The 27938-nt window shown below is 43.4% G+C and overlaps 1 protein-coding gene and 1 long non-coding RNA gene across 6 annotated transcripts in view; one reads left to right on the top strand and one right to left on the bottom strand.

The window, feature by feature from the left end:
• The window catches only part of tbc1d4 (TBC1 domain family, member 4), a 291680-nt gene that overhangs the window by 115721 nt on the left and 148021 nt on the right, over positions 1 to 27938 (bottom strand). For all 5 annotated transcript variants that reach the window (XM_059970422.1, XM_059970423.1, XM_059970426.1 and 2 more), the window contains exons 2-7: positions 17362 to 17928; positions 14520 to 14609; positions 8948 to 9052; positions 5842 to 5974; positions 2734 to 2825; positions 1442 to 1552 (exon numbers count right to left, since the gene is read on the bottom strand). In XM_059970422.1, the coding sequence (XP_059826405.1) occupies positions 1442 to 1552; positions 2734 to 2825; positions 5842 to 5974; positions 8948 to 9052; positions 14520 to 14609; positions 17362 to 17928 (1098 nt within the window). The remainder of the gene's footprint in view (positions 1 to 1441; positions 1553 to 2733; positions 2826 to 5841; positions 5975 to 8947; positions 9053 to 14519; positions 14610 to 17361; positions 17929 to 27938) is intronic.
• On the top strand, positions 5 to 27913 carry LOC132394368 (uncharacterized). Its single transcript, XR_009512290.1, has 3 exons — positions 5 to 141; positions 2377 to 2561; positions 27327 to 27913. It is a non-coding gene; the product is annotated as an uncharacterized LOC132394368 (long non-coding RNA).

Raw genomic sequence — 27938 nt, 5'->3', positions numbered from 1 at the left:
AAAACAGAGGTTTACAAATCTGCACGCACACCAGCATGCAAAACACAAGAAATCTGCCGATGCCGGGAATCTTGAGGAACACACATAAGTTGTTGGAGGAACTCAGCAGGTCAGGCAGCATCTATGGAGAGGAACAAACAGGTAACATTTTGAGCAGAGATTGTTCATTATGACTGGAGAGGAAGGGGGAAATCAGAGTAAGGTGGTGAGGGAGGGGAAGGAGTACAAGATGGCGGGTGACAGGTGAAACTAGGTGAGGCGAAGGTGGGGGTGGGGTGGGCAATGTAAGAAGCAGGGAAGTGATAGGTCCAAGAGGTAAAAGTCTGAAGAAGGGATCTGAAAGAACAGTGCACCATGGAAGAAAGGGAAAGACAGACAGAGAGCATCAGAGGGAGGTGATAGGCAGGTGAGGAGCAGTAAGAGGGGTAAGAGGGAAGCCAGAATGGGGAAAGGAAAAAAAGAGAGAATGGAAGAGAGGGGAGAAATTATCAGAAGTTGGAAAGATTTTCATTTATGCCATCAAATTAAAGGCTACCTAGAAAGAATACTGAGTGTTGCTCCACCAACCTGAGTGTGGCCTCACCATGGAAGTAGAGAAGGCCATGCATGAACTATCATGTCGGAATAGGAATGAAAAAGTTAAACTGAAATTGAAATCCCACCTTTTGCAGTGGACACAGCAAAGGTCCTTGACAAAGTGGCCCCGATCTACTTCGGGTCTCATCAGCATTGAAGGAGCACCGGGTACAGTAGACCCACAGGGGAAAGGTCGCCTCATCTAGAATAACTATTTGTTGCCATGACTGGTGGTAAGGAAGGAGATGTATAATCACACTTGGAGAGGGACGAGTAGACAAGAGAGTCACATAGAAAGCAATCCCTGCAAAAAGCAGAAAGTTGGAGGAATCGAAAGATGTGGTTAGTGGTAGGATCCCATCGATCCTCATATTGGATGAACTTATGGATAATGATGAATTGCATATGGAGGCTTGTGGAATGGTAGGCAAGGACAAGTGGAACCCTATTTGCAATATCTACAATCTGTGCAGATGTGACAGTATTTTGAGAAAGCATTCTAACAAGAATATTGTTCTACACAAGCGGATTCCTGCCCCTCTTCTGGGATAACGCCCATGCCATGTGTCCCTAGAAAAGCAGAAAAGAGTGTCTGGCATCCACAGGTATAATGGGGGACTTCCAGGACCGGTGGGCACCTCAGGGACTCACTTGAGTTCCATATAGTGATGGGCATGTTATAATCTGAAACTGTTTATCATGAAGTACTGTAATATTGCATTCCTGTGATACTGCAATCACTGAATAAGCCAACTTTGGAAAATGAAAGAAGCAAAACAAGAGGAATATCACTTGGCTCGGAATTAGCAACCACGGCACTACAAGCCTTTTGTTTCACCAGAGTGAGTCACAACGAACACTGTACCGGAGGGGTCTCTCCAATGTGGCAATGGCTCTTCTGCTTGTTCTCACACATCTGCCTCAGGATGAGAATCACCAGCTCGTTCTCATCTTGGTCATCAGCTGGCTTCATTTTCTGTCAAGACAGGGATTTTTTTTTAATACTTATTGGTAAGATTGTCAGAAGTTACTCAGCAGTTAGTTTCTCTGTAGGCTTTTAAATGCCACAGTGATGCCCCATTTGCAATGCGGGTCAGATGGTTTTTGGTACCCATGAGAAGGAAGTTCTCTGTTAGTTCTGCCTTCAGTTTTAGAAGCCTTCTGTTCCTCTCAGAGCTGGTGAACTCCCTTAGAGATCTCTTCAAGAACCAATGCCATTGAAAGATTAACAGCAGAGAAAAACTGAATGTGCCAGCTTCTCAAAGAGGCAAAGAAACCTGGGAGCCTGGGGAGAATGGTGTTCAATCAGCAATAGTGTTATCTCCTATTATTGCAGGGCACAGGCCAAAACAAGCATTGGGGCAGCTCCAATTTAGAGATAATCAATAGCAGAAATGGATCTGTAGGGGACAAAATCAAAAGTGAAGTCACATCCTTTTCGGTTCTGGCTTTATCATAAGACAACACTCAGGTTCTTCTTGCTTCTACTTTCATATCTTTGTCCACCACTAGAACTAGGGGACATAGCCTCAAGATTCCGAAGAGTAGATTTAGGATGGAGATGAGGAGGAACTGCTTTTCCCAAAGAGTGGTGAATCTGTGGAATTCCCTACCCAATGAAGCAGTGGAGGCTACCTCAGCAAATATATTTAAGACAAGGTTAGATAGATTTTAGTATAGTAGGGAAATTAACGGTTATGGGGGAAAGGCAGATAAGCCATGATCTTATTGAACACACACAGCAGGCTCAATGGGCCAGATGGCCTACTCCTACTTCTTATGTTCTTATCTTATTTCTAGCAATCCCAACACAGAGACCTGTGAGCTGAATATTAAATCTCTGCTGAGGAAAATTTACAGCTTTCAGTGAAGGAAGACGGGGCATCACTGGGAACGCCTATGAATTAAGAACAACTACATGTGAGCCCTCAATAACTCTTCACCATCATGACCTTCCAAAATGGGCAAGCACCACTATAATTAACGTAAGCTATAGTCACAAACTGTGGGTTACATCAGAAGTTTCTATTCAATATTTTTGTTATTTAAATTGATTGTTATAACCACGAAACACTTATGATTCATATTCATCACAATTTCCTTTAATTAATTTCTAATTTTTGTGAGGTCATTTCAGAGGGGGCCTTATATTGTTACCTGCACACGCTCAAAAATATCAGCCTGTTCATTGTCGTTCAGGAGAGAAACATGCCTCTGTATTGCAAGCTTTGCTCTTGGTGGATAGAGACCTGGTGAGACAAAGGAATATTGATTGATTCTCTGATTACTTGCGATATGATGCCACAATTCTATATGGTGTTTTGGACCAGGATACTGTAGAAAACAGATGCACGCAAGTCAAACCTACTGTTCAGCATCTATGCCTGCTACAGATGTCTCAAGCTACCACAGTGAATACCATCTACTGTTGGTGCACATCACTAAGGCACATTCTACAGCACTTTGCAAACCCATGACCAGCCATCAATCAGGTCATCAGGACACACCATCATCCCAAAGTTCACCTGCAAACCACAAGTCTTTCTGACTGCATGAATTTCCTGCAGTTAATTAACTAATGCTGGGCCAGCATCCTGGAACTCCCTAACATGAGGCAAAGTGGGATTCCTTCCAGCACATGGGCTGCAGCCGTTTATAAGCAAGCCACCCTCCAGGAAACGAGGGATGAAAAAGTAAGTGCCATCGATAGCTATATGTCAAGGATGAGTAATGGATTTAGAATATACTCAATTTATATTTAATGGATCAAACACCTTATATTTTGCCTAGGCCATCTACAATCCAGTGGCCCGATAGTGACTCTTCCAATTTTAGGTAATTCCTCCTATATGGTGTTTTTCAGTTATCCTTCCCTCCCACATATCACCCCCACCCTCCCCCAATCCTCATCCAGTCTTCCCATTTTTGTTTCCGTTCACAATAACATCTAGCCCTTCACCATCCCTGTCCCCCTCTGGCTCCATCTACCCACTACACACACAGTTCACCCACAGACACCCCCACTCACCCAACAGGTTCTGGTTCCATCTGCCTTTCACCTCTCCTAATGATTTCCATTCTTATCTCCTTTATTGCTAAGTTCTAACTCTGGAAGTCTTTTGTGTTTCTGCTTATCTCCCTCCAGAATGCTGTTCAACAGTTCAGCATTCAACATCATAATTCCCTCCAGGCTTGACAAGACGCTCAGAGACCTCGGCCTTCACCCTGCCTTGAGCAGCTAGATCCTGGACTTCCTGTCAGATCGCCAGCAGGTGGTGAAAGTGAGCTCCCTCACCTCTGCCCCTCTGACACTCACCATAGGAGCCCCTCAAGGCTGTGTACTAAGCCCCCTCCTTTACTCCCTGTATACCAATGACAAAGTCGCCCCCACTCCCCCACAGCTCCAATCTGCTAATTAAATTTGCTGACGACACTACACTTATTGGCCTCATCTCAAATAATAACAAGGCAGCCTACAGGGAAGTCATCACCCTGACAGTGGTGTCAAGAAAACAACCTCTCCCTCAATGTCGCAAAAACAAAGGAGCTGGTTGAAGGCTACAGGAGGAATGGAGACAGGGTAACCCCTATTGACATCAATGGATCTGGGGTTAAGAGGTTGAACAGCTCTAAGTTTCTCAGCACACACGTCACTGAGGATTGCAAGGTCTGTACATACTGGAATCACACAGCACCTCTTTCAATTCATACGGCTGAAGAAGTTTGGCATGAATCCCCAAATCTGATGAACTTTCTACAGGGGCACAATTGAGAGCATCCTGACTGGCTGTATCACTGTCTGGTATGGGAACTGTACCTCCCTTAATCATAGGACTCTGCAGAGAGTGGTGTGGACAGCCCAGCACATCTGTAGAAGTGAACTTCCCACTATTCAGGGCATTTACAAAGACAGGTGCATAAAAAGGACCCAAAAGATCATTGGGGACCCAAGTCACACCCAACCACAAAATGTTCCAGCTGTTACCATCCAGGAAACGGTACCACAGCATTAAAACGAGGACCAACATGCTCTGGGACAGCTTCTTCCACCAGGCCATCAGACTGATTAATTCATGCTGACACAATTATATTTCTAAGCTATATTGACTGTTCTGTTGTTCTGTTACTGTACATACTATTTATTACAAATTACTATAATTTGCACATTGCACATTCAGACAGAGACGTACAAAGATTTTTACTCCTCATGTGTGTTAAGGATATAAGAAATAAAGTCAATTCAATTCACTTCAAAGCAGCTGTCTCCTGCTTTCATTTTCCACTCCCCAACTTCACCCCATCTGCCTCTCAGTTTTTCTCTCTTTGTCTGCCTCTATCTACTATCCATCTGCCACTGTTCCCCAACAAGTCCACTCCATCCTCCCTAATTAGCATAACCTGCCCATCATTTTACATTCTCTTCAGTCCACCAATCACCTCAGGCTCCTTGCTCACCACTCCCCCTCCTTCTTTATTATGACCATCTCCCCTCTCCATCCTCAACCCTATTGCAAGGTTTCAAGCCAAAAGGTCAACAGTACCCTTTCTTCCACAGATGCTGCCCAACCTGCTGAGTTCCTCTGGCAAACTTTCATGTGCTCCAGATACCAGTATCCACGTCTTATGCTAAGAAACCATTTCATCAGTCACAGGCAGTATAAATATTGAAATACAATCGTTGAAATGTAACTTTTCATAAAAATAGGTGCTTTGAGAAAGATTCAGTGCAAATTGCACATTGAAGTGCCCAGAATGAAACACAGGAGTATTTGATTTTCAATATGTTCCCAACCTTATGCCATGGACCAAAACCATTAAACAAGGGGTCTGTGGATCCCGGCCTGAATATACCATCCATGAATTTAACCAATTTCCATTAACCCAGTGACTGGATAAACCTCCTGAACAATGCTAAGGAAAGTTTACAGTGACCAAATAACCTACCCAACCACATATCTTTGGGATGTGGCAGAAAGCTGGAATACCTGAAGGAAACGCAGGTAATCTCAGGGAGAACATAAAAGCTCCACACAGACAGCACCGGGAGGGGGTGAGGATTCAACCTGGGTTTCTGGAGCTGTGAAGCAGTGATACTACCTAGCTGCAGCACTCTGCAGCCCCGATATTCCCGATTTTGAAACTGCTGATAAATGTCACTACAGTTACTATGATTTATAGCCTTTCAACACAAACTGAGGACGACGCTCTACACCCTGCTGTGAGCAGTTGGAAATAAGATGGAACCAGCCAGCGGTCCGTATTTACCTTCAATCCGCTCGCAGAGTTTATGCAGGTAATGCATGGGGCAGGCCTCGCACAGCTGGACCTGGGTCTTAGCGTTCTGCAGCGCAGCGGCCGTGCTGAATGCCTGCTTCAAGGTCAGCATGACTTCATCCACCTGTCAAAGGGCAAGGGTCAAACAAATTACTTCACAAACCCAGCAGCTCGAGAAAGAGAAAATGAGAAGGGAACAGGAATTTGTGATGATAAGTTCAGATGAGTTAGGAGGCACAGAGGCACATGTGAAATGTGACCATGCATTTTTATTTTGGATAAATGGACTGTTAATGAGTTATACTGCAAGGTGGAGAGGAAGATACACTAATTCATTGCTTTTCTTTGTGTGTGCACACTGCAGCAAAGCTCAAAGCCAAGCCCTGCTTTCCAATGATGAGAGAAGTTGCTGTAGTTCCTTTTCCTCATAGCTTACATATTGCTTTTGTTTTTGGAGTAAATTGATATTGATTGCCACATGATACACTTCAACACTGTGTCCACATTCAGCTCAATAGCTATTACAGTGTTGTCAGCAAATACACTGCTTCACCTTTGACAAGCAGTTAATTACATTTTTCATTCCTACAGCTACAGTGAAATGAAGGGTCCAAACAAATCTCTAATTAGACTGGTGGATGCCACAGAACTCCCCTTCAGCTCAAGTCACTGGGCTTGGCACTTTCAAACTAAAGAACATGAGCCAGTTTTCATGTTGAGATCAATCTTGTATGAAGAGGACATCTGACTTGTTGAGCCCATGCTGGCTTTTCATCAAGGAATCTCACTAGTCCTGGTCCACTCTCCTTGTTTATGTGCAACCTTTTATTTCCCCCTTTACATGTCTTTTATCCTTTCATTTTCTGTCTCTTTCTTACACTAAGGTTATGTCTACACTACACCGGATAGATCCGTAACTGAAGCTTTTTCTCTTCGTTTTTACCCTCCGTCCACACTAAAACAGCATTCTCGTCCCCCAAAACCAGAGCTTTTCAGAAACGCTCTCCAGGGTGTGTAATTTTGAAAACACCGCTTGGCAAGAGCAGTGTGGACAGGGTAACCGGAGAAATCTAAAAATGCTGTCATGACATGCCGGAATAGATGGTGACGGCAGGGCGCCATTTCATTGTTTTCTTGAACGCAACCTAACAATTTCAGAACAGACGGCAACGAGACTGAAGCCAGAAGAGTTAGAAATGTACTCACCAAATACTTTGACCCATAACTTACTGAATAAGTAAGAATACTCACTTTGCCCTGTTTTCTGTCCTTGCTTGTATGAAGGTGGTTTACCTATTTATGCAAGTACTTCTCTGATAATAATTGTGTAACAGCCGAATGGAACATTGTATGGAAATACAAGATAACACTGATGCAGACATGTTTTACACATTTAACAAGGTGCTTTACTAATGCAACAGAGTTCATCAGTTTTTCAATGTTCGTCGTCAGCCAGGTCATACTGTCCGTGAACTCCCTGTCAGTTGCCTCCATAAGCTCCAGTATTTGTTTTTTATTAGTTTTAAGTCCTCTCCTGTGTGAGAGCCAACAGCTGTCCGTCATTTACGTTTTTCTAGTCTGTAACTGGACAAACGCACAGTAAGTCTTTCATGGCGAGATTCGACACCAAGCATGTCGCTTGTTTTCGGTAGATGTGTCCTGCGCATGCACAGTAGGAGGAGATTTGCCGAAATATCCATTTCAATGTGAATAGAGATATGTTTTTAAATGCACAGTGTGGATGCTTATCATTTTTACGCGAAACCAGCGTTTTCAAAATTATCTGGTCTAATATGGATGTAGCCTAAGTAGTAATTTACATTGAACAATTACCCTACTAATGTGCGTGCCTCTGGTACGTGGCAGGAAGCTACAGTTACAGGGAGAATCAGCGAACACCTCATGTAGAGCACAGAGGTCAGAATTGGAACTGCATCACTAGAGATGTGAGACAGTCATGTCACTTGTTGCACCAAAGTACCACTATGTATTTATTTATAAATTAGAATGGAACTGAATTTAAGAAGGGGAATGTGATGCACAACCATGACTGCCGTTGTTGCTTAGCCAAATCACCTAAGTGTGAAGGAATACAGGACCGAGACAGATCGGCTAGTTGAGTGGTGTCCCAACAACAACTCTGCATTCAATGCCAACAAGACCAAGGCACGGATCATGGAATTCAGGAAGGGGAAGACAGAAGAACACAGACCAGTCAGTCCTCATTGAGGGGTCAGCAGAGGGAAGAGTGAGGCGCGTCAAGTTCTCAGGTGTCAACATCTCAGTGGATCTACCTTGGGCCCAACAGACTGATGCAATCATGAAGAAGGCACGCTATACTGCATTAGAGTTTGAGGAAATGTAGTACGTCACCTTAATCTTTAGCATGCTGCCACAACGGAGAGGATTCTGCCTGGTTGCATCACTCTCAGATATGGAGGCTCCAATGCACTGAAATTTAAGAGGCTGCAGAGGGTTGTCGATTCAGCCAGCTCCATCAGGGGCACACGCCTCCCTATCATTAAGGAAACCTACAAAAGGTGAAGCCTCAACAAGGAAGTATCAATCATTAAGGACCCACAACACCTGGGACATACCCCCTTCTCACTACAATCAGAGAGGTGTTACAGGAGCCTGAAGACCCACACTCAATGTTTTAGGAGCACCTTCTTCCCTTTTGCCATCAGACTTTTCAACAGTCCATGAACCTGTGAGCGCTACCTCGCTATCCCTATTTCAGACTTCTTGTAACTTGTAGTAATTTTTAAAAGTCTTGCACTGTACTGCTGCCATGAAACAACAAATTTCACAAGATTCTGATCTAAAAACAGTCACAAGTAGCAGGCTTACTAAATAAGCATTTTGTACACTTAGCACCAACGACTTGAAGCTCTGCAATATCAAATACATCTGTGCCTTACATGCTTTATTCACTCAGTCTCAGAAGTGCCCAGAAACCTGTCCATATTACACCTCATATGTTGAGCTGAAGTCCATACACAGGCTCCGACAACTAATTTCAAGTTATAGTCCAACTTCTAGAGAAAAAGTGTCTGAAACAATTGTTGTATATTTGCTCTATACATGAAGAACTTACCAGTGATTCATTGGCACACTGAAACACGTAACACACATACTGACTCAGACCAGGTTCGATGTTCTCTCGACAAATGAACCCAAAATGGTCAACGTGCTTTATACCCTGGAATGATACAGTTAAAAGATATTGGTTACATGCAAATTAATCAGTCAAAAAAAGGTCAAAGTTACATGTCATTGGCTACATAGGGAAAACTGACAAAATGCCAGTTCTCTAAAAGTCAAACAATGCAGATGCTGAAAATCTGTCATTAAAAAAAATAGAACATTTTGGAAATACACAGTAGGTCCACCAGCTCTGGTGGTGAGTGAACACTGCAGGTCTGTAGACATTTGATTGATGTATATCTCTGGTTAAACTCTCTCAATATGCCTTTCATCGCTGTTGATCAATGTTATTGATAACGTACTGTACCTAGGCAAGGAAACTAAACGCCCACTAAAGAAAAACCTCTCCTTTTCATTTAACTGTTAAAACAAACTAGGAGTGTAAGTTATATGTCACTGCTTTTCACTTGTACTGCTTCAATGGACTGATGTGATGAATGGTCTGAATGGATGGCAAAACAAAGATTTTCATTGTAAGTGTGACAATAATAAACCAATTTAACCAAGTTTAAGAATACTTTCTAACTAACACTCTAAGAATTAGCCCATTTATATGCAAACTCAAACTGCAAACAGTTTCAACGTGACATTTCAAACTATCCATTTCTTCAATTCTCCAACTGATTTTATACTGATTTTCTTAATGGAAGCCATTTTCAAATAGTGAACAGGAATACACTAAAGATGTACATTTGTCCAGTCAGTTCAAGCAAAGTCATATTTAAGTCAAATCAAGTCACTTTCATTGTCATTCGACCTTAACTGCTGGTATAGTACATAGTAAAAATGAGACTATGTTTTTCAGGACCATGGTGTTACATGACACAGTACAAAAACTAGACTGAACTACGTAAAAAAAAACAACACAGAGAAAGCTACACTAGACTACAGACCTACACTGGACTGCATAAAGTGCACAAGTAAAGTGCAGGCATTTACAATAAATAATAAACAGGACAGTAGGGCAAGGTGTCAGTCCAGGCTTCAGGTATTGAGGAGTCTGATAGCTTGGGGGAAGAAACTGTTATATAGTCTGGTCGTGAGAGCTCAAATTCTTCGGAGCCTTTTCCCAGACGGCAGGAGGGAAAAGAGATTGTATGAGGGGTGCATGGGGTCCTTCATTATCCTGTTTCCTTTGCGGATGCAGCATGTAGTGTAAATGTCTGTGATGGCAGGAAGAGAGACCCCGGTGATCTTCTCAGCTGACCTCACTATCTGCTGCAGGATCTCGCGATCCGAGATGGTGCAATTTCCGAACCAGGCAGTGATGCAGCTGCTCAGGATACTCTCAATACAACCCCTGTAGAATGTGATGAGGATTGGGGGGTGGGAGATGGACTTTCCTCAGCCTTCGCAGAAAGTAGAAACGCTGCTGGGCTTTCTTTGCTATGGAGCTGGTGTTGAGGGACCAGGTGAGATTCTCCGTCAGGTGAACACCAAGAAATTTGGTGCTCTTTACGATCTCTACCAAGGAGCCGTCAATGTTCAGCGGGGAGTGGTCGCTAGAATCTGCAGAATCTTTTGTGCCTTGGAAAATAGCCTCAAAATTCTTTACCCCTTTACTCCATCGATAATATTTTGTGACTAAAATGTATAATAAAATGTTCAGACACACATTTTTTCTGCTATATCTGTCAACAATCGATAGCATTTCCCCAACCTTGCTTATGGATTCCTTCAAATAAACACAGGCAGATGAGACTAGCTTGAATGGGCATCTTTTTCACCAGCTAGCAAGGAAACAAGGAATCATTTGGGCTGAGAGCCTGCTTCCTTGGTGTATGACTCCGTGATTCAATAACTGAATCTTTAACTTACAGAAACTCCAGAGCAAGCGGGGGTGGGGGAGGTATGTAACACCTAGCATGAATAGTATTTGTCAAAAGGTCCAACAGAAAAATAAAGAAGAAGAAGAAAGCCGTTAACTCTGAATGGAGATATTCGGAATCAGGCTTTCTTGTTTTTACGAGGCCGAGTTGCTAGCTCGACGCTCAACCCAGCACGGATGGATTCGAACTCGGGAGTCTTTGCTCCGAAGTCTGGCGCTGACACTACTAAGCCACCAGCCGGCTGACAGAAAAAGAAAGAGGCTATTCAATTTGTAACAGAGCTATTGCACTGAGGATACCTGCTCCCAGATTTTCAAGACTTTCCAACATTTCTAAAACAACTAGCAAATAGCCACAGAGAGAGGCAGTTAGCTTGTCGGGAGCTGCATACCCATCCGGTCACCAAAGGAAGGGTGTGGCTTCTGTAAGTACACTAGAGATTTAGAAAGGATTTGCCAGGACTGGTGAACATTAACCAGGAGGAAAATACAGAACAGGCTGGGGTTGATTTCTTTGGGTCAGGTGAGGCTGAGGTTGGATTTATCTGACATGTATAAATTTATTGTAAATCTACAAGAGATGCTCTTGTTGTACCATGACCAAAGTCACCAAAGAGACACAGTTGGTAGATATAAAAACTAGTGTTTTATTTAACACACCCACGATAAGATGACAGCCTTTTGGAGTCACTTGAAAGACAAAGGATCCCTGATCCAACGTAACAGCACATTTTTATAGGTTAAAGAACAAAGGTAACAGGACTATTTCTATTGTTACAATGCCCTCATAATGCTTCTTTTGAGTTACATGTAGTTTCCAAATGCCTGGTTCTTCCCATCAACACACCCAAAATAAGTGTTAATTACTGTCCTATTCATGCAATGGGATGTCCATTGCATTCATGCATATGCAGACAATATCAGTTAAGAGGCTGTTTCCTGGTTCCAAGCTGCATTTTAAATTTAATCTACAATCTATTGTCAGATCTTAAGTTTGGTTGCTGAAGTCAATGCCCGCTATATGTCCTACCTCCCAAAATACACCCTAACGCTTGTAATAAGGAGGTTGATAATTAGAGGCCATGAACTTTAGGGTGATAGAAGAATTAGTGGGATTTGAATAGAAATATTTTCACCCGTAAGATTATAGGAACTAGACTCATTCTTAAGAAGGGTAGTGGAGGGAGAAACCATTACCACATTTAAAATTTTCTTAAACCTTCACAATTTAAGGTTACATGCTAGAGCCGGTAACGCAGATTTAGCTAAATAATTTATTTTACATCAACTAGCAAGAAGAGAATGGACCAAATAGCCTCTCTCTGAATTATAATCTTATAAGACTGTGAAATATCCAAGCATACCATCCATAAACACTGCATTCTTGGTGAAGGTGATCATCCAATTTATTTCCTTTCAATGTAAAAATCTAGTGAACATTTATAGCAAAAGCATAGCTTTTTGTAAATAAAAGACAAGAATAAACCAAAGGCTTATGATAGGGATAGGCCTATGTAGGTTACAGCTGATCTTTTGACCATGAAACAGGGAAAGATCTATTCAGACAGAAGCTGCACTCTTTCTGGTCTCAAAAACTGAAAACTCCATGTTGAGCTCAGCTGGGATATATCTTGGTGTTGCTGAGAAAATATCTCAGAAAAGCTCTTCGAGGCAAATATAAGTAAGATGATATAATCTGGGGAAACAATTGTTTTAGTTCCAGCAGATATTACCTTAGTTCATACCCAGTGCATGAGGAGATGATGGAGACAAAGTCTCTCACAACTTTTGAGAAGTATGTAGACAAGCACTTGAAATACTATATGACATAGGAGCAGAATTAGGCCACTTGGCACATCAAGTTTTCTCTGCTATTCCATCATGGCATCATCCCTCTCAACCTCATGCTCCTGCCTTCTCCCCATAATCTTTGATGTCCTTACTAATCAAGAACCAAGCAAACTCTGTTTTAAATATGCCCAACGACTTGGCTTCCACAGCCATCTTTGGCAATGAATTCCACAGATTGAACACCCTTTGGCTAAGGAAATTCCTCCTTATATCTGTTCTACAGGTAGGTCCCTCTATTCTGAGGCTATGCCCTCTGATCCAGATCTCCCCCTCTATAAGAAACATCTCTCCACATCCACTCTATATAAACCATTTAATATTCAATAGGTTTTAATGAAATCCCCCTCATTCTTCAAAACTCCAGCAAGTGCAAGCCCAGAGCCATCAAACGCTCCTCATATGTTAACACTTTCATTCCTGGAATCATTCTCGTGAATCTCCTCTGGACCCTCTCCAATACCAGCACAGCTCTTCATAGATGGGGGGGTGGGGGGCTACAACCTTTACAGTAGAGTAGTGGTTACTGCAACATTATTACAGCTCAGGGTATTGGAGTTTGGAGTTCAATTCCGACGACATCTGTAAGGAGTTTGTACATTCCTCCCCGTGAATGCTTGGGTTTTCTCAAGGTGCTCTGGTTTCCTCCCAGGGTCCAAGATTGTACCGTTGGTAGGTTAGTTGGTAATTGTAAATTGTCTTGTGATTAGGCTAGTGTAAAATGGATGGATTCCAGGGTGCTGCTGCCCACTGTCCAGGGGGTCTGTTTCATGCTGTATGCTGCAAGAGGATTCCCAATTTCCTTTGTACCTCTGATTTCTGAATTTTATTCCCACTAATAAAATAGTCTACACCTTTATTCCTTCTATCAAAGTGCATAACCATGCAATTCCCTAAACTATATTTTATTTGCCATTTCATTGCACATTTTCCTAATCCTTCTGCAGACTCCCTGCTTCCTCAACATTACCTACTCCCCCACCTATCCTTGTATTGTCCACAAACTTGGCCACAAGCCATCAATTCTGGCATTCAAATCATTGACATATGACATGTAAAGAAGCCGTCCCAACACAGACCCCCGGAGCACCACTAGCCACCAACCAGAAAAGTCCCCCTTTATTCCCACTCTTTCTGTCCTTCCAGTCAGCCAATCTTTTATCTATGCTTGTATCCTTCCTGTAGTACCATGGGGCCTCATCTTTATTCATGGCCTCAAGTTTAGCACCTTGTCAAAGGCCTGAAAATCCAAGAAAACAACATACACTGACTCTCTTTTGTCTATCCTGCCTGTTATTTCCTCAAATAATTTATTTCTTATATCTCCAAAACATTGAAGGCTACAGGCTAAATGCTAGTAAACTGGGTTAGGACAAATTGTGTTCTTTACGGTCGGCATGGTTATGGTGGGCAGAGCAGCTTACATACAATTGAATCTCACAGTATTAGTTCACTCACATAGCATTTCTTCCATCCTGCACCTAATCACAGCCCTTCCCTTTTGTTCTCGCTTCTCCACACACTTTTCTGCACCCCAAATCTTTGCTTAACTCTAATTCTTCTGATTTTGAATAGATGGTCAAATTTGCTCCTCTCATCACAGTTACTGAACAATCTACTGTGCATTTGCAGCATTTTCTTATTTTGTTTTCAATTTCCAGTGTTGGGCACATTTTGATTTAACATTAGAATAATCTGGCAAAAATAATAGTAGCAACTGCAGGCAGCGTCAGACTTGTCTAAATTGTGCAACCAAATCCACAGAGAAGATGGGTTAACAACAAACCTGAGAGCAGGATGAAATAGTCTTGAAGTTCTTCTCAAGCACGACAGTTTTGGTGTCAGGACTGATGAGGTTAACTTCAAACCGGCCAACCTGCAAAACAGAGGATGGATATCAGTCCACATGGACTTTGTTTCATTGAATGCCTCCACTAATCAACTGGTGAACATCATTAAGGATTCCAAGGTGCTGAATGTAACACTGTAGACCTGAGACAGGGTGGCTAGAGTGTGGTCTCCGAGCAATAAACATGCGAGGAAAGAAATACGTGTTTGCAATGCAGGATTAGTGCATTTCAAGAGACAGCAGGCTACTTGTCTGCATTAATCCCATATTCTTCAGCACTTCACTCATTCCAGTTCCAGTTCGGATGCCTCTTAAATATTCCTACCTCCACAACCTCCTCTGGCAGCTCGTTTCAGACGCTAACTACTCTTTGTGTAGGGAAATAGGCCCTTCAGCCCACTGAGTCCACGTTATCAAACACCCATGTGCAGTAACATTAATCTCATTTTATTCACCCAACATTTCAATCAGCTCCCCTCAGATTCCACCACACAGCTACGCTCTAAGGACAAAGTACAGTGGTCAACTGACCTATCATCCTGCATGGCTTTGGTGATGTGGCAAAAGCAAACGTGCAAACTCCACACAGACAGCACAGGAAACCAGGATTAATAGGAAATTAGTAGCTGTTTGATTATTGTCACATGTACCAAGATATAGTACAAAGCTTATGTTTTGCATGCCATCCTGACAGATCATCCCAAACGTAATTACAGGAAGGTTGCACAAAGGGAAAAGTAATAACAGAATGCAGAGTAGAGAAATACCAGTCCAGGCGGACAATAAGGTGCAAGGGCCAAGGTGAGGTCAACTGAGAGATCAAGAGTTCATCGCTATCATACAAGTGGTCCACTCAAGAGTCTTACAACAATAGGATAGAAGATATCCTTGTGCCTGGTGGTATGTGTTTTCAAGCATTTGTAACTTCTGTCTGATGGGAGGTGGCAGAAGAGAGAATGAGATGGCAAGGATCCTTAATTACGTCTGCAGCTTTCTCGAGAGTGGGAAGTTTGGACACAGTCAATGAAAGGGGAGGCAAGATTTTGTAACTGGTTTCTGTAGCCATGGAACAGCAACTCAATTAACTACACCACTGTGCTACCCCAAAAAAGTAGACATAGTGGAGTATAACTTAAACTTCAGTGAAGTAATGGCACACGCACTTTATACTCCTAGATTCTAGCTGCAAAGATCACACAAAAAAGAAATGTTGCTCTTTTTCTCAGCATTAGGTACTCATGATAAACTTCATCAGGACTGAAAAGGAAGGGGGAAGATGCCAAAATGGATCTTTGATAGGAGATAGAAGCGAGCAATGCAGGGTAAGGGGACAATGTATTTGGGGGCAGTGGATGGGAGTCCTCCAGAATTGATCAGGTTAGTGGTGGTGCCGGAGACAGTTTACTGATGGTCTGGAGTGGGATCCTCTTCAAGGGGTAGACGATGTCTGAGGAGGTGTCTGAGAGTGGCCGCCTGCTCTCTGCAAGGTAAAGGTCAGTCTGCCGCACTACAACGGCATCCCCTTTGTCTGTGGGTTTGACGGGAAGATTGGGAATGGTGTGGTGAGAGGGGAGGGCAGTGCGTTCAGATAGGATAAGCTTTGAGGTGGAGAAAGGAGTGCTGGAGTCGAGCTGGTTGATGTCTCATCGGCAATTCCAGATGAACAGATCCGGAGCACGCAGAGAACCAGGGTATGGAGCAGGGTTGAAGACGGGAGAAGGGGTCAGTGCGGGCTGTGGAATTCTTGCCAAAGAAGTGGGTGGGCTCAGAGACGGAGGCGACAGAAGAAGAACTTGATGCATGGAGGGTGTGGAACTCGCTGAGGTCTGAGCGAAGGGGAACAAAGGTAAGGCCTTTGCTGAGGACAGAATGTTCTGCCACAGAGAGGGGAAGGTCAGGGGCAATGATGAAGGCATGGAAAGGATCAGAGGTGAAGAGAGTTGCTGATGCCAGATCAGAGAAGACGGTTGGGGTGCGCAGGAAAGCGGTGAGCTCCGAGGACCCAAGAGGTGATGGTGACAGACAGGGGTGGAGAGTGGCGGTGGGGGGAGGGGAGCTCGGGGACCCAGTGGCAGTGAGTAAAGTCTCGGCCTAGAGGTGCTGGTGGTCAAGGTCCAGGCTGCAGCTGGAGCTAGAGGGTGCACAGTCTGAAGACACCCGGGGTCACAGGAACCAGCAATGGCAGCAGTGGAATCCAGCTTCTGAATCCATCTGGGGTCACTGGAACCAGAGCTGGCCACAAGAAACAGCCCAAAGGCCTCCATAACCATTGGAGCCAGGGATGGAGTTGGTGAGATCCGTGATCAGGGGACATCTGATCAAATCGAGATCTGAGCAGGAAATGGTCTGGGGGATATCTAGGAGTTGGAGACGATGGGATCTGCAGTCTAGAGCAGACAATCTACTGATTTTTATTGATATCACTGCTCTTGCATAGCTTCACTGTCAATTGGAAAGCCATTGATTAAACTTCTATCACTCTTTCAAGGGAAAGCATCATGGATTTTTTTTTAAAACATGCTGCTTAAGCACAAATTTCCTCTCCCATTGTCACCATATGTTACAAAGGAAACATGCAAGCACTACATATGAAGCCTCTATCTGCTCAATGATGGGAGGACATTAGCAATTGAATTAAATAAAATGCTAAATCCAAGGATACTCATCAATGTTAGAATCACATAATAAAGGATGTTTCTTTGCTACTTTGAAACAGAACTTTGATTTATCCAATTACCTGGCTCTTTCTCAGAAAACAGGGGTGAATGAACACACGTACCTGAAATAACATTGTCCGATTTTTCTCTGCGTCAGAGGGCTGGACGTGGCTTGGGGCGCTGGCGTGACGACGTCGAGGAGGTACTTTAGTGGCGAGGTCGGGCACCTTCCTGGGCCGGATGCTGGCAACACTGTTGCACCGGTACCGGAACTCGGCCTGCTCATCCTCAAGCGGCACGTCCTCCGTGCTGGGCTGGGCCAGCACCGAGCAGGGGCCCGCGCCCGGCAGCTCACCCTGGCCGGCGCCGGCGCAGGGCAGGTTGGTGCTGACGGCCGCCTCGTCGGCCGCGTCGCAGAGGAGCTCTCCTCCCTCACCGGCTTCCGCTGGGGAGTCCTCATTCAGCAGCTTCAGCCGCTCCCTCTCCCGCTGGTGCAGGGCAAACTTCTCAATGCAGTCATCGATGAGAGTGGACGGGGCCTTCTTGTGCATCACCACCACCTTGCCACAGTACAGCACCTCGTACTTCTGTGAGTTGTAGAAGGCGTCATCGCTGTCCTGCCGGGACTTGGCATCCCCTTTTAAGGAGGCCTTGGAGACTTGTCGGATGCTGCTGATAACATCAGGAACCTGGAACAGCAGGAAGAAAAGTGTTAGAGACCAAATGCAGACTGACCAATGGCCTTGAAGAGTCCCTGAGTCAGATCCTGGCCTTACAGCTTCCTACAGCTTCCATCTTCCATCCCATTCCCAGCCTGACCTCTCCGTCCTCAGCTTCCCAAGCAGTTCCAGTAAGGTTTGATCCCAAGCTCAATAATTACTTCTCATTTTTCCATTACGATATTTCAGACCCAGCCTGTAAATTAACGCACACAAATTTCTGGAGGAACTGAGCAAGTCAGGCAGCATGATGGAGGGGAATAATCAGTCCACATTTCGGGCTGAGAGCCTTTGTTAGGACTGGAAAGGGAAGGGACAAAAACCAGAATGAGAAGGTGGGACGAAGGGGAGGAGTACAAGCTGGCAGGTAAGAGGTCCTCATTCCACTATCATCAAATCTACCTTGAGTTTCGTTATGGCTCTACTATCGATACCTTTCATCTTTAATTCCTTCTAGTTGCTGCCCTGTTACAGACCTTCCTTTCTGCTGTCTCCCCCTCCCCCATTCCCCACACCCAGAAACACTGTTCAGTTTTTTCACCACAAAGCACTGTTGATCTGAAATATTTAAGCCGCTTCTCTTTCCACCGATGCTGCACAATTTGCTTGGCATTTTGAAGAATAATTTGCTTTATTTTTCCCACTTTTGCAAAACTTATAATCAGTGCTAAGATAAAACTTCTTGGTAATCAGGCAAGGTGACTGAACTTAAATTAAGGCACATTGAATTCAATTCTGTCCAGCGGTACAGCGCTTCAGTCAGACACAACAGAGAGTTACACTCTCCCTCTAGACCAGGGGTTTCCAACCTGAGGTCCACGGACCCATTGCTTAATGGTACTGGTCCACGGCATTAAAAAAGTTTGGGAATTCCTGCTTCAGACTGGAATCAAATAGAAATTTAGAGCATCTACTCCAAGCTGCACTATAGTTCAGCTCTGATGGAAGACTGCACTATGAAAAGTTATCATCTTTCGGATGCAAGGGATTTCCAGTTCTAATTAAATGCTAATGTGTTCCTTTGGGACATCCTGATTGTACAAAGACACTGAAAATTGAGATCTCTGTCCCTCTTGTGAATTCACAGCCCTAGTACAGTGTGGAATAAAGGGGGTCAGGGGAATGGTCTCTCATACTAACTCCACACATCACCTGAAAAAGTAAAACAATAGCCACCGGACATTAGCAACACCACACAGAAAATCTTTTTAAGACTAATTGATCAGGCTAGCCGGTACCTTTTTAATCCAGTAAAAGAGTGGAGCCATAAGAATCACCCAGAGGAGACGTTCTTTGAAGCACTATGCGGGGCAAGCCTGGTGCACAAGTACTTCTCTCTGAACTGGATTGATTCAATCTTGCTGGCTCCCTCTCTGGGAATGTAGGGAAGGTTCTTTTGGCAGTTGGAAATTTGAAAAAGGAAAGAAAGCAATGTTCCAGATGTTATCTGCCTAATTATGATGTCATTCAGCTGTACTTCCAAGCGACTACAACAAATAACATAAATCTGCACAGCCTGGGGATTGTAGTCTTTTGCACTGTTTTCCATTCAAAGAGACGACTCACAGTCCTGTCTGCCGGTATTTATAGAAAGACTTTTAGTCACTGGTACGAAGGTTATATTCACATCTGTGACTAAAATTTACACTCAGGATCTCAATGAAAGCATTTTTACTAGCCACACCTCACAGGCTCAGGGCAATAGCAAGCACTTCACGGGCCATTCATTTACTTCCCAAGTGTGGACACTACTTAAATGTGAGTGCACGGTCATTTTCTGCAAAGAAAGATCCACAATGTTTTAGTGGTTTGATCCTGCTTTCGGTCAGGACGGTTAAAAAACTGCGTGATTTGTCGCAATGAAACAAGAGGACGCACAAAGACTCCAAGAATCACAAAAGCATGGGGCACTGGCCTATTGGCCCATTATTTTCATACCCGCCCATTGATAACCCAGGGTGGGTTGCTTCCAGTCCTGAGCTTTCTCCCCGGGGCTTTCTATTCATGGAATCCAATTCCACCCACGTGTCAGATAACCCTCCAAGAGGACCATGCCCTTGTTGTGGTTTGGAGGCTTGTGTATCTCAATCACCTAGGGAGCTATGTAGGCTGAAGTCCAGGCTTTGTGCTTTAGTGCTTAGTCGGGTCACCCAGGCCAAACATGTCAAAGTGTAAAGGCTGCTGCTGCTGCTGCTGCTCCAGCTTCGGGGGTTCAGCTCAGGGTTTCAACCCTGAAGGGTAAAATAAAATTTGTTTTGGAAACAACAATGGAGAATCCCTCTACATCTGAGTGCAATGGTATTCCTGAGTCTCTACCCAGGACTTGCATACCTCAGAAGTGAAAACTGAGAGGAAGCTTCTGACAAGATGGAGGAAGCTCTGACTACCACCAGAGATGGAGGATCTTCACTGATGCCCTAAATGCCCCAGCGGTGTAACGGGCAGTACACAAGTCAGTCAGATACTGCTCTCCAGATATCAGACAGCTGCTCAGAAACAAAAATCTCCTCTTCCCTTCAGTTCTTCAGTTTCACTTTCGATCTTTGGCCTCTCCTTATCAGCCCGCTTGCCACAAAAACTCTCTCTCCAGTTACTCTCAACACCAGACATCTTCGGTGCAGCATCGTGACGACCCAGCCTTCTGTTCTGACACAGCTTGCTCTGTACTCTTCTGCCAATGCCACTGGCATCCCCACACCGCTTGTTACAGCAAAAGGGTACACACTGCGTTGCAGCAATGGAGATATTACGCTGTCTATCAATACTCAGTTAAAATAGCTCACATCTTACACAAGCAGGATTAGCAAGTTTCTCTCTTCACAGAAGCGACCTGAATTCGAATTTTGTCCAAAAGAGTTACATGAGGTCACTCAGACTGGTTGAGGTTAACTCATATTTTAATCTTTTTTGAAGAACGCAGAGGGCAGATGAATTGCCCAAGGCACTAAAATGTGCTAAAACATTTACTGAAATATGCAAATATTTTCAGTTTCAACAACCATGCCTTCTTGGGCAGGAGGTCTTGATTTTCAGGTCTCAGCAAGTGCTTCCAGTCAGAACACGGAACAACATATACAACCAACGTGACAATTTTCCTCTCAGAATATTGACTAGTTTAGGTAGCAACCTTTATTTAGTTATTTGGAGATACAGTGCGAAACAGGCTCTTCCGGCCCAATGAGCCACATTGCCAAACAATTCACCTGAGCCTAATCACAGGATAATTTACAAAGGCCAATTAACCTATTAACCAGTACATCATTGACTGTGGGAGGAAACCGGAGCAGTTCGAGAAGGTACAAACTCCTTACAGACAACACCAGAATTGAATTCTGGAATGCCCCGGGCTGTAATAGGGTCCCACTAATCACTAAGCTACCTTCTTGGTGTTAGTTTTGCCCACTTGGTAGACCTCCCACTTCTTTTGAATCAGGAGACTGAAGGTTCAAGTTTCCTTTTTACATTACTGTTTAATGGTTCAGTGCAATAGTGGCGTGTTCTGTACTGTGTAGGTGCATATTTGTACTGGCCTTCTGGCATGGTCTGGTAAGATCACAGGGCGTTATATGGAAAAGGGGCAAGGGAAATTTCTGTGGCATGCTGGATTAATTTTCCCTTGACAAACACATAGATTTGATTGTTACAACACTGTTGTTTGTTGGAGTTTATGATGTGCAAATTAGGAGCATCGGAATAAACTGCAGGAAGACAAGAGGCTGCAGAGAACAGTGGGCCCAACCCACTGGCACATCCCTCTGCACCATTGGTTCACAGACCCCTCAGTTAATGCTATTAGTCTATGGCATAAAAATGGTTGGGAATCCCTGCTCTACTCCATTAGAAACATCTTAAGAGGGCAACATCCGTCATTGAAGATCCTTGCCATCTGGCCCACGTAATCTTCTTGCAGCTATCATGGGGCAGGAGGTACAGACCCCTGAGGTCCCACACCATCAGTTTCAAGAACAGTTACTTCCCTTCAATCATTTCGTTCTTGAACAACCCTGAACACTACCTCAGTTTAATAACACAATGACTACTTTGACCATATTGCACTACAAAGGACTTTGTTTTTTTACATAAAACTTTGTGTAATTTTCTATTGCTTTACTGTGTAACTTATCTTGTAAATGCTACATCTCTGATATTACGTCCCTATGATGCTGCTGAAATTAATTTTTTTCATTGCACCTGTGCATACACATATTTGTGCCAGTTACAATTAACTTAACTTTGACTTTTTCTGTTTTTGTTATTCAGTAGAGATCACAGCTGGTCCATGACCTGACTCCTTTTATCTGTATTGGTCTCACAAACCCTTAATATACAGTTGACCAGCTGAAATCCATCATGGTTCAAATTAACAGCTAGTGTAATGGTAACTGCTATCTGTAAAAGAGAACTCCAACTTTGTGACTTGCAGCAAAAGGAGCATTTCCCAGCTTCACTCTGACAACTCGATGACGTTGGAACGAACACAAACCTAAACAATCAAATATTAAAACCACTTTCTAACTTTATCTGCCTTATCTAACCTCTGCTTCAATACATTCTACTGTCACACAGCTCCTGCTGAGGGCCAATCAAAAATATCCTCAGGGCTTAGATCGTTTTTTATTTCTTATTTCTTTTAAATTAACTGCCATGTTAGCATTTGAAAATGTCCCTCCAGGACTATAAACATTATAAAATCATGAAGTGTGTGATCTAAATGCAAATCTTTCCTATCTCACATCGTTCAGATTGTTAACACCACACCCACATTACATAATCAAGGTGCCATGTACAATTTGAGAACTAGGTTATTGATTGACTGAAGAGCAGATTAGATTCTAACAAGGCAAACCATGGCAATTTTTGTTCTTCTAATGCTCGTGTTTGCAGAACTACTCCACTGCAAGCTGTAGTTTTGGATTTATTCCAACTAAAACACTGTTGATTCAGTTTGCACAAATTGTGTTGGTGTAAAATCTATTAATTATTTAAGACAGTATACTGTATACTGCCCTTTAGTCTATAGAACATGACTAATGTTGACTGACTTTGGTTAAGCTGCGATGAGTATTGGCAAAATGATGCTCTGGAGAACAATGTACTTACTGTGCTAATCCCTCAGCTTTCAGCTCTACGTGTCTGATGGGAATCCTGGAGACATTTCATGCTGCCCTTTCATACGTGCCAGTTCCAATTATTCTTTCTCAACCTTTGCACTGTAAGCAGGTACTATTCCTTGCCTCCTCTCACTCCGCTATTCTTCACCAAGTTCTAAAACAGGTACCCTAATCAATGATCCTAGAAACTTGGGTTGATGATTTTGAACTTGCTCATTGAATATACCACTATTTGTGTTTGAGGTAACATATTTCTGTATTTTTTTAAAATATGTTCTTGGATAAGCACAGGTCAGACCAATATTAATTATTCATTCCAAATTGCCCCTTCTGTTGAGTGATTTGTTTGGCCACTTCATAAAGAACAAAGAAAAATACAGCTAAGGAATAGGCCCCTTCCTCCACCATATCTTAACCGGCCATTTCAGACCAAAGATATGAAGGCATTTGGCCCATCGAGTCTGCTGATTTTTTTTCCCAACCGCATTCACCCATCTTCTCCCCATAACCCTTAATCCCTTTACCCAATCGCTTTTTCAAATGACTTGACCTCCACAGCTCCCAGTGTCAACAAATTCCACAGACTCGTCACCTTCTAGCTTAAGAAATTTCGCCCTATTTCAATTTTAAAAGGACTCAGCTGTGCCCGCAGATTATAAACTCTATGACTCTCTCAAAGACCTCCCCCCAAATTCAGTATTCGGCAGGTTCAACGACATCTTCTCTCATCTTTCTGAATTTCACCGAGTACAAACCCAGAATTATCAAATGCTCCTCATCCAAAATGCCTTTCATCCCTGGGAAGATGCCAGGACTGAAAGATGTTGCCTGTCTAACTAATTCCATCAGTGTACACACAACGCATATCAGAATCAGGTTTAGTATCACTGGCATATGTCTTGAAATTTGTTAACCTACTGGCAGCTGTGCAATGCAAAGCATAATAAATATAGAAAAATAAATAAATCAGTTACAGTAAGTACATATATACAGTATGTATATAGTTAAATATAACACAAAAACAGAAATAGTTTTTAAAAAGTGAGGTAGTGTTCATTGGTTCAATGTCCGTTTAGGAATTGGATGGCAGAGGGGAAGAAGCTGTTCCTGAATCGCTGAGTGTGTGCCATCAGGCTTCTGTACCTCCTTCCCAAAGGTAACAACGAAAAGAGGGCACACCTTGGGTGATGGGGTGCTTAATAATAGACGCCGCTTTTCCAAAGCACCACTCCTTGAAGGTGTCTTGGATAATACGGAGGCTAGTACCTAAGATAGAGCTGACTAATTTGACAGCTTTCTGTAGCTCCTTTCGATTCTGTGCAGTAGCCCCCCCCCCACCCCCACCCCCATGTCAGACTGCTCTCAGAGGTACATCTGTGCAAGTTTAGCCACTGTCATGCCTTCTTTATAGCTGCATCAATATGTTGGGACAAGATTAGATCCTCAGAGATACTGACACCCAGGAACTTAAAGCTGCTCACTCGCTCCACTTCTGATCCCTTGATGAGGATAGGTTTGTGTTCCTTCATCTTACCCTTCTGGAGTCTACAATCAGCTTTTTGGTCTTACTAATGTTGCATGCAAAATTGTTGCTGCCACACCACTCAACTAACCGCCATATCTCGCTCTGTATGCCCTCTCGACTCCATCTGAGATTCTGCCAACAATGGTTGCATCATCAGCAAATTTGGTGTGCCCGTGTTAATCATCATTGAGGAAGAGATGTGGTCTTCCAGTTAGGAAGTCAAGATGTCTGGACTGGAATGTATTAGTAATTCAAGGATCCAATTGCAGAGACCCAGGTTCTGGTGCAGTATTCAATAAACAGCATTCTGACATTGGTGTTCGTATTGTCCATGTGATCTACGGTCGCATGAAGAGCCATTGGGACTGCACCTGTCACAGACCTAATGTGATGTCAGGGAAGTCGCAGTGGGTCCAGGTCCTTGCTGAGCCAGTTCTGGATTCTAATCATGACCAGTGTCTCAAGGCATTTCATCCCCATAGATGTGAGTGCTACTGACAATAAGTCATTCCCTGCTAATTTCTCCACATCTCAGTTCTAAAGGGACGCCCTTCAATCATGAAGTCATGCCCTCTTGCCCTAGAATCCCCTACCATGGGAAATAACTGTCATGTCTAATCTGTTCAGGCCTTCTAATATTCTGAATGTTTCTGAGATCCCCCCTCATTCTGCTGAACTCCAGGGATTGCAGCCCAAGAGCTGCCAGACGGTCCTCATATGTTAACCCTTTCGTTCCTGGATTGATAATGGCTGGGGTCAACCACCTTGTAAAGACAGTGCCCAGAAGAAGGCAATGGCAAACCACTTCTGTAGAGAAGTTTGCCAAGAACAATCATGGTCATGGATAGACTATGACTGCCCACATCATGCGACACAGTACACAACAAACAAACCTTCACAGATACTAGAGCAGGAATTTAGTGATCTGATGCCCTGATGAAGAGTCCCGCTCTCAGCCTGAAACATCAACTGTTCGCTTCCCTCCGTAAATGCTTCCTGGCCTGCTGAATTGCCCCAACATTTTTTTTTGCATGTGAGCTGCCATGCTCCTAGATCTCACATTATCAGATCTACATCCATTTGTACCAAGTGAAAGCTCTCCTCATTTCCACCTCTGTTACCTTTGTTAGGAGCAGCATTTCTGCAGTGTTTGGAGAACTTAAGACATGATCAAAAAATCCTGACATTAAACTTTGGCTGTTTGCCACGTTGAGTAAAACCACTCCAAATATTTTTCTAAACAGTGCAATTTGTTACTTTAAATAAAGGGGCTTTTGTCTACTTGATGTTACACAGACAAACTCAAGTGTTTGGAGACATCCAATTTGTATAACAAATTCCGTAGTCATTGGCATGCACATTGGCTAACAAAGTGGGTGGCATAATCTTCAATACTCCTCCATTTAATTATGAATATTTTGAGTCTCATCACCAAAATATGAGTACCACAAGCAGGGGAGATATGATGATTGATTTCAAAATTGTGTAGGTCTTCAATCAGTTCCCATTGTGTTTACTGTGATTAATGAAACACAGGATGAAATGCCTGCTCGCCTGTTATACCTAATGATTGGTCCAGGAACGAATGTGCACTCTTTTCTCTGTCTCCAACCTTCATCGGAGATGGTACTAGTATGTCTAACCTTGGATAAATTTCTCAAAAGGCAGTGAATTAAATTCAAAAAAGATAAAATAAGAAGTGTCATCCACGATGTGCATCCCAACAATAAACTACATAGATAGTGAGACGAGAGATTTCAGTCAACGGAAGGAAAAATATAAACTGCTATTATATAAACTATAAAATATAAAATATCAGGCGGCATCTGTGGAGCCACATCCTGAAATGACGATGATGCGTGACCAGCTGAGTTCTTCCAGCAGCTTGTTCTTTTGCACACTATTAATAGCAATGGATTATACCACTGGGGATGTTGTTAATTACAGAGTATAGCCCAGTTATTTGTAACCTACTAGACAACAATGGATTCATCCTTCTGGGATGCTTCCAACACCTGGTTTAACTACAAGTGGTCTTTCAATGTACAGATCAGTATTGTCTCGGCAATATCCGCTAGCAAAGAAAGACCAGCGTCTTCCCCGAGGCCAACACGAGGTACAGTCAGCTCTTACGGGTAGGGCACATCATTTAAGTTCAAGTTTATTGTCATGGGCATACATACACAGTATTTAAATGTCACTGAAATTAAGCTCTTTGCAGCAGTGACACACGACGTTACAAGTATAAATTAACCTGAACTTAATTTAACATAAATTATGTGCAATTTACATGGCAGAATAAATAAACATCACGATGCTAGTTGAGGCAGAGAAACTGAAATATAGTCTGTGGTAGTGTTGGGGTTGTTCAAGGACCTGATGGCAGTTGTGAAGAAGCTGTTGTCGAGCCGATCCACCTGTGGACATAGAGAATCCACTGTATGAAGCTAAGGGCCAACCACAATGGTGGGCTTGGAAGCTGGAGAAGATGGAAAATTTCCTTCCCCTGTTCCCGCATGCAAACCATATTGATTCTTCAGACAGATTCACATTAGTGCTTGTTAGTTCCATATTTAATTGACTAATTAATTTTGAAATCTAGAACAGCTACGGTGAGATTCAAAATGATGCCTCCTGATAAACAGTCGACCTCTCTAGATACTAGGGTTGGAACTTAATGACCCGATGAAGGCTCCCAGCCTGAAACATTGATTGTTCATTTCCCTCCATAGAATTCGATCGCTGTTGTTGACCGTCGAAGGATGAGTCTTCAAATTTCTGCACATCCTTCCTACGTTGGACAACAGACTCATAAAGAAAACACGATTTTCCAAGCTCTTTTACAGGAAGAGCTTACCAGGCGGGCAGGGGGCAAGGCTGAAGGATGTGCTCAAAGCCTTCTTGAAAGTCTCCAGCATTCCCATCAATGTCCTGAAATCAGTAGCCCACCTCTGCTGCTGGGGAAGGTGAATTCAGATTTTCATCGAGAAGACCAATCCCAGGCATTGGGAGATCAGCAAAGTCCAACATAGATGGTGAAAGCAGCACATCACTGCGCTCCTTCTCCCACTTACACTGTGATTCCGCGTTCTCGTACAATTCGAGGCCCTGCCCAGAACCCCCAGCTCCACCTATATTTGCAATCCCGCGTTAGTCTCATGGCTTTATCAAAACCCACAGAACCGAAGTGGACCCTCAATCTTCAGGGTCATCTCCGATGAAGCAGCTGACCATTACATTGGGCCGATGATGAAACTGCTTCAGAACACATGCACCAGGTTTATGGACAACCTCTGAACAGCTGTTATGAGACTTTTAAACAGACCTCTTGTGCAATAAAGTTG

The sequence above is a fragment of the Hypanus sabinus genome, chromosome 5 (genome assembly GCF_030144855.1).
Source record: "Hypanus sabinus isolate sHypSab1 chromosome 5, sHypSab1.hap1, whole genome shotgun sequence".
In the NCBI taxonomy this organism is placed as follows: domain Eukaryota; kingdom Metazoa; phylum Chordata; class Chondrichthyes; order Myliobatiformes; family Dasyatidae; genus Hypanus; species Hypanus sabinus.
This window is presented reverse-complemented; position numbering and strand designations above follow the sequence as displayed.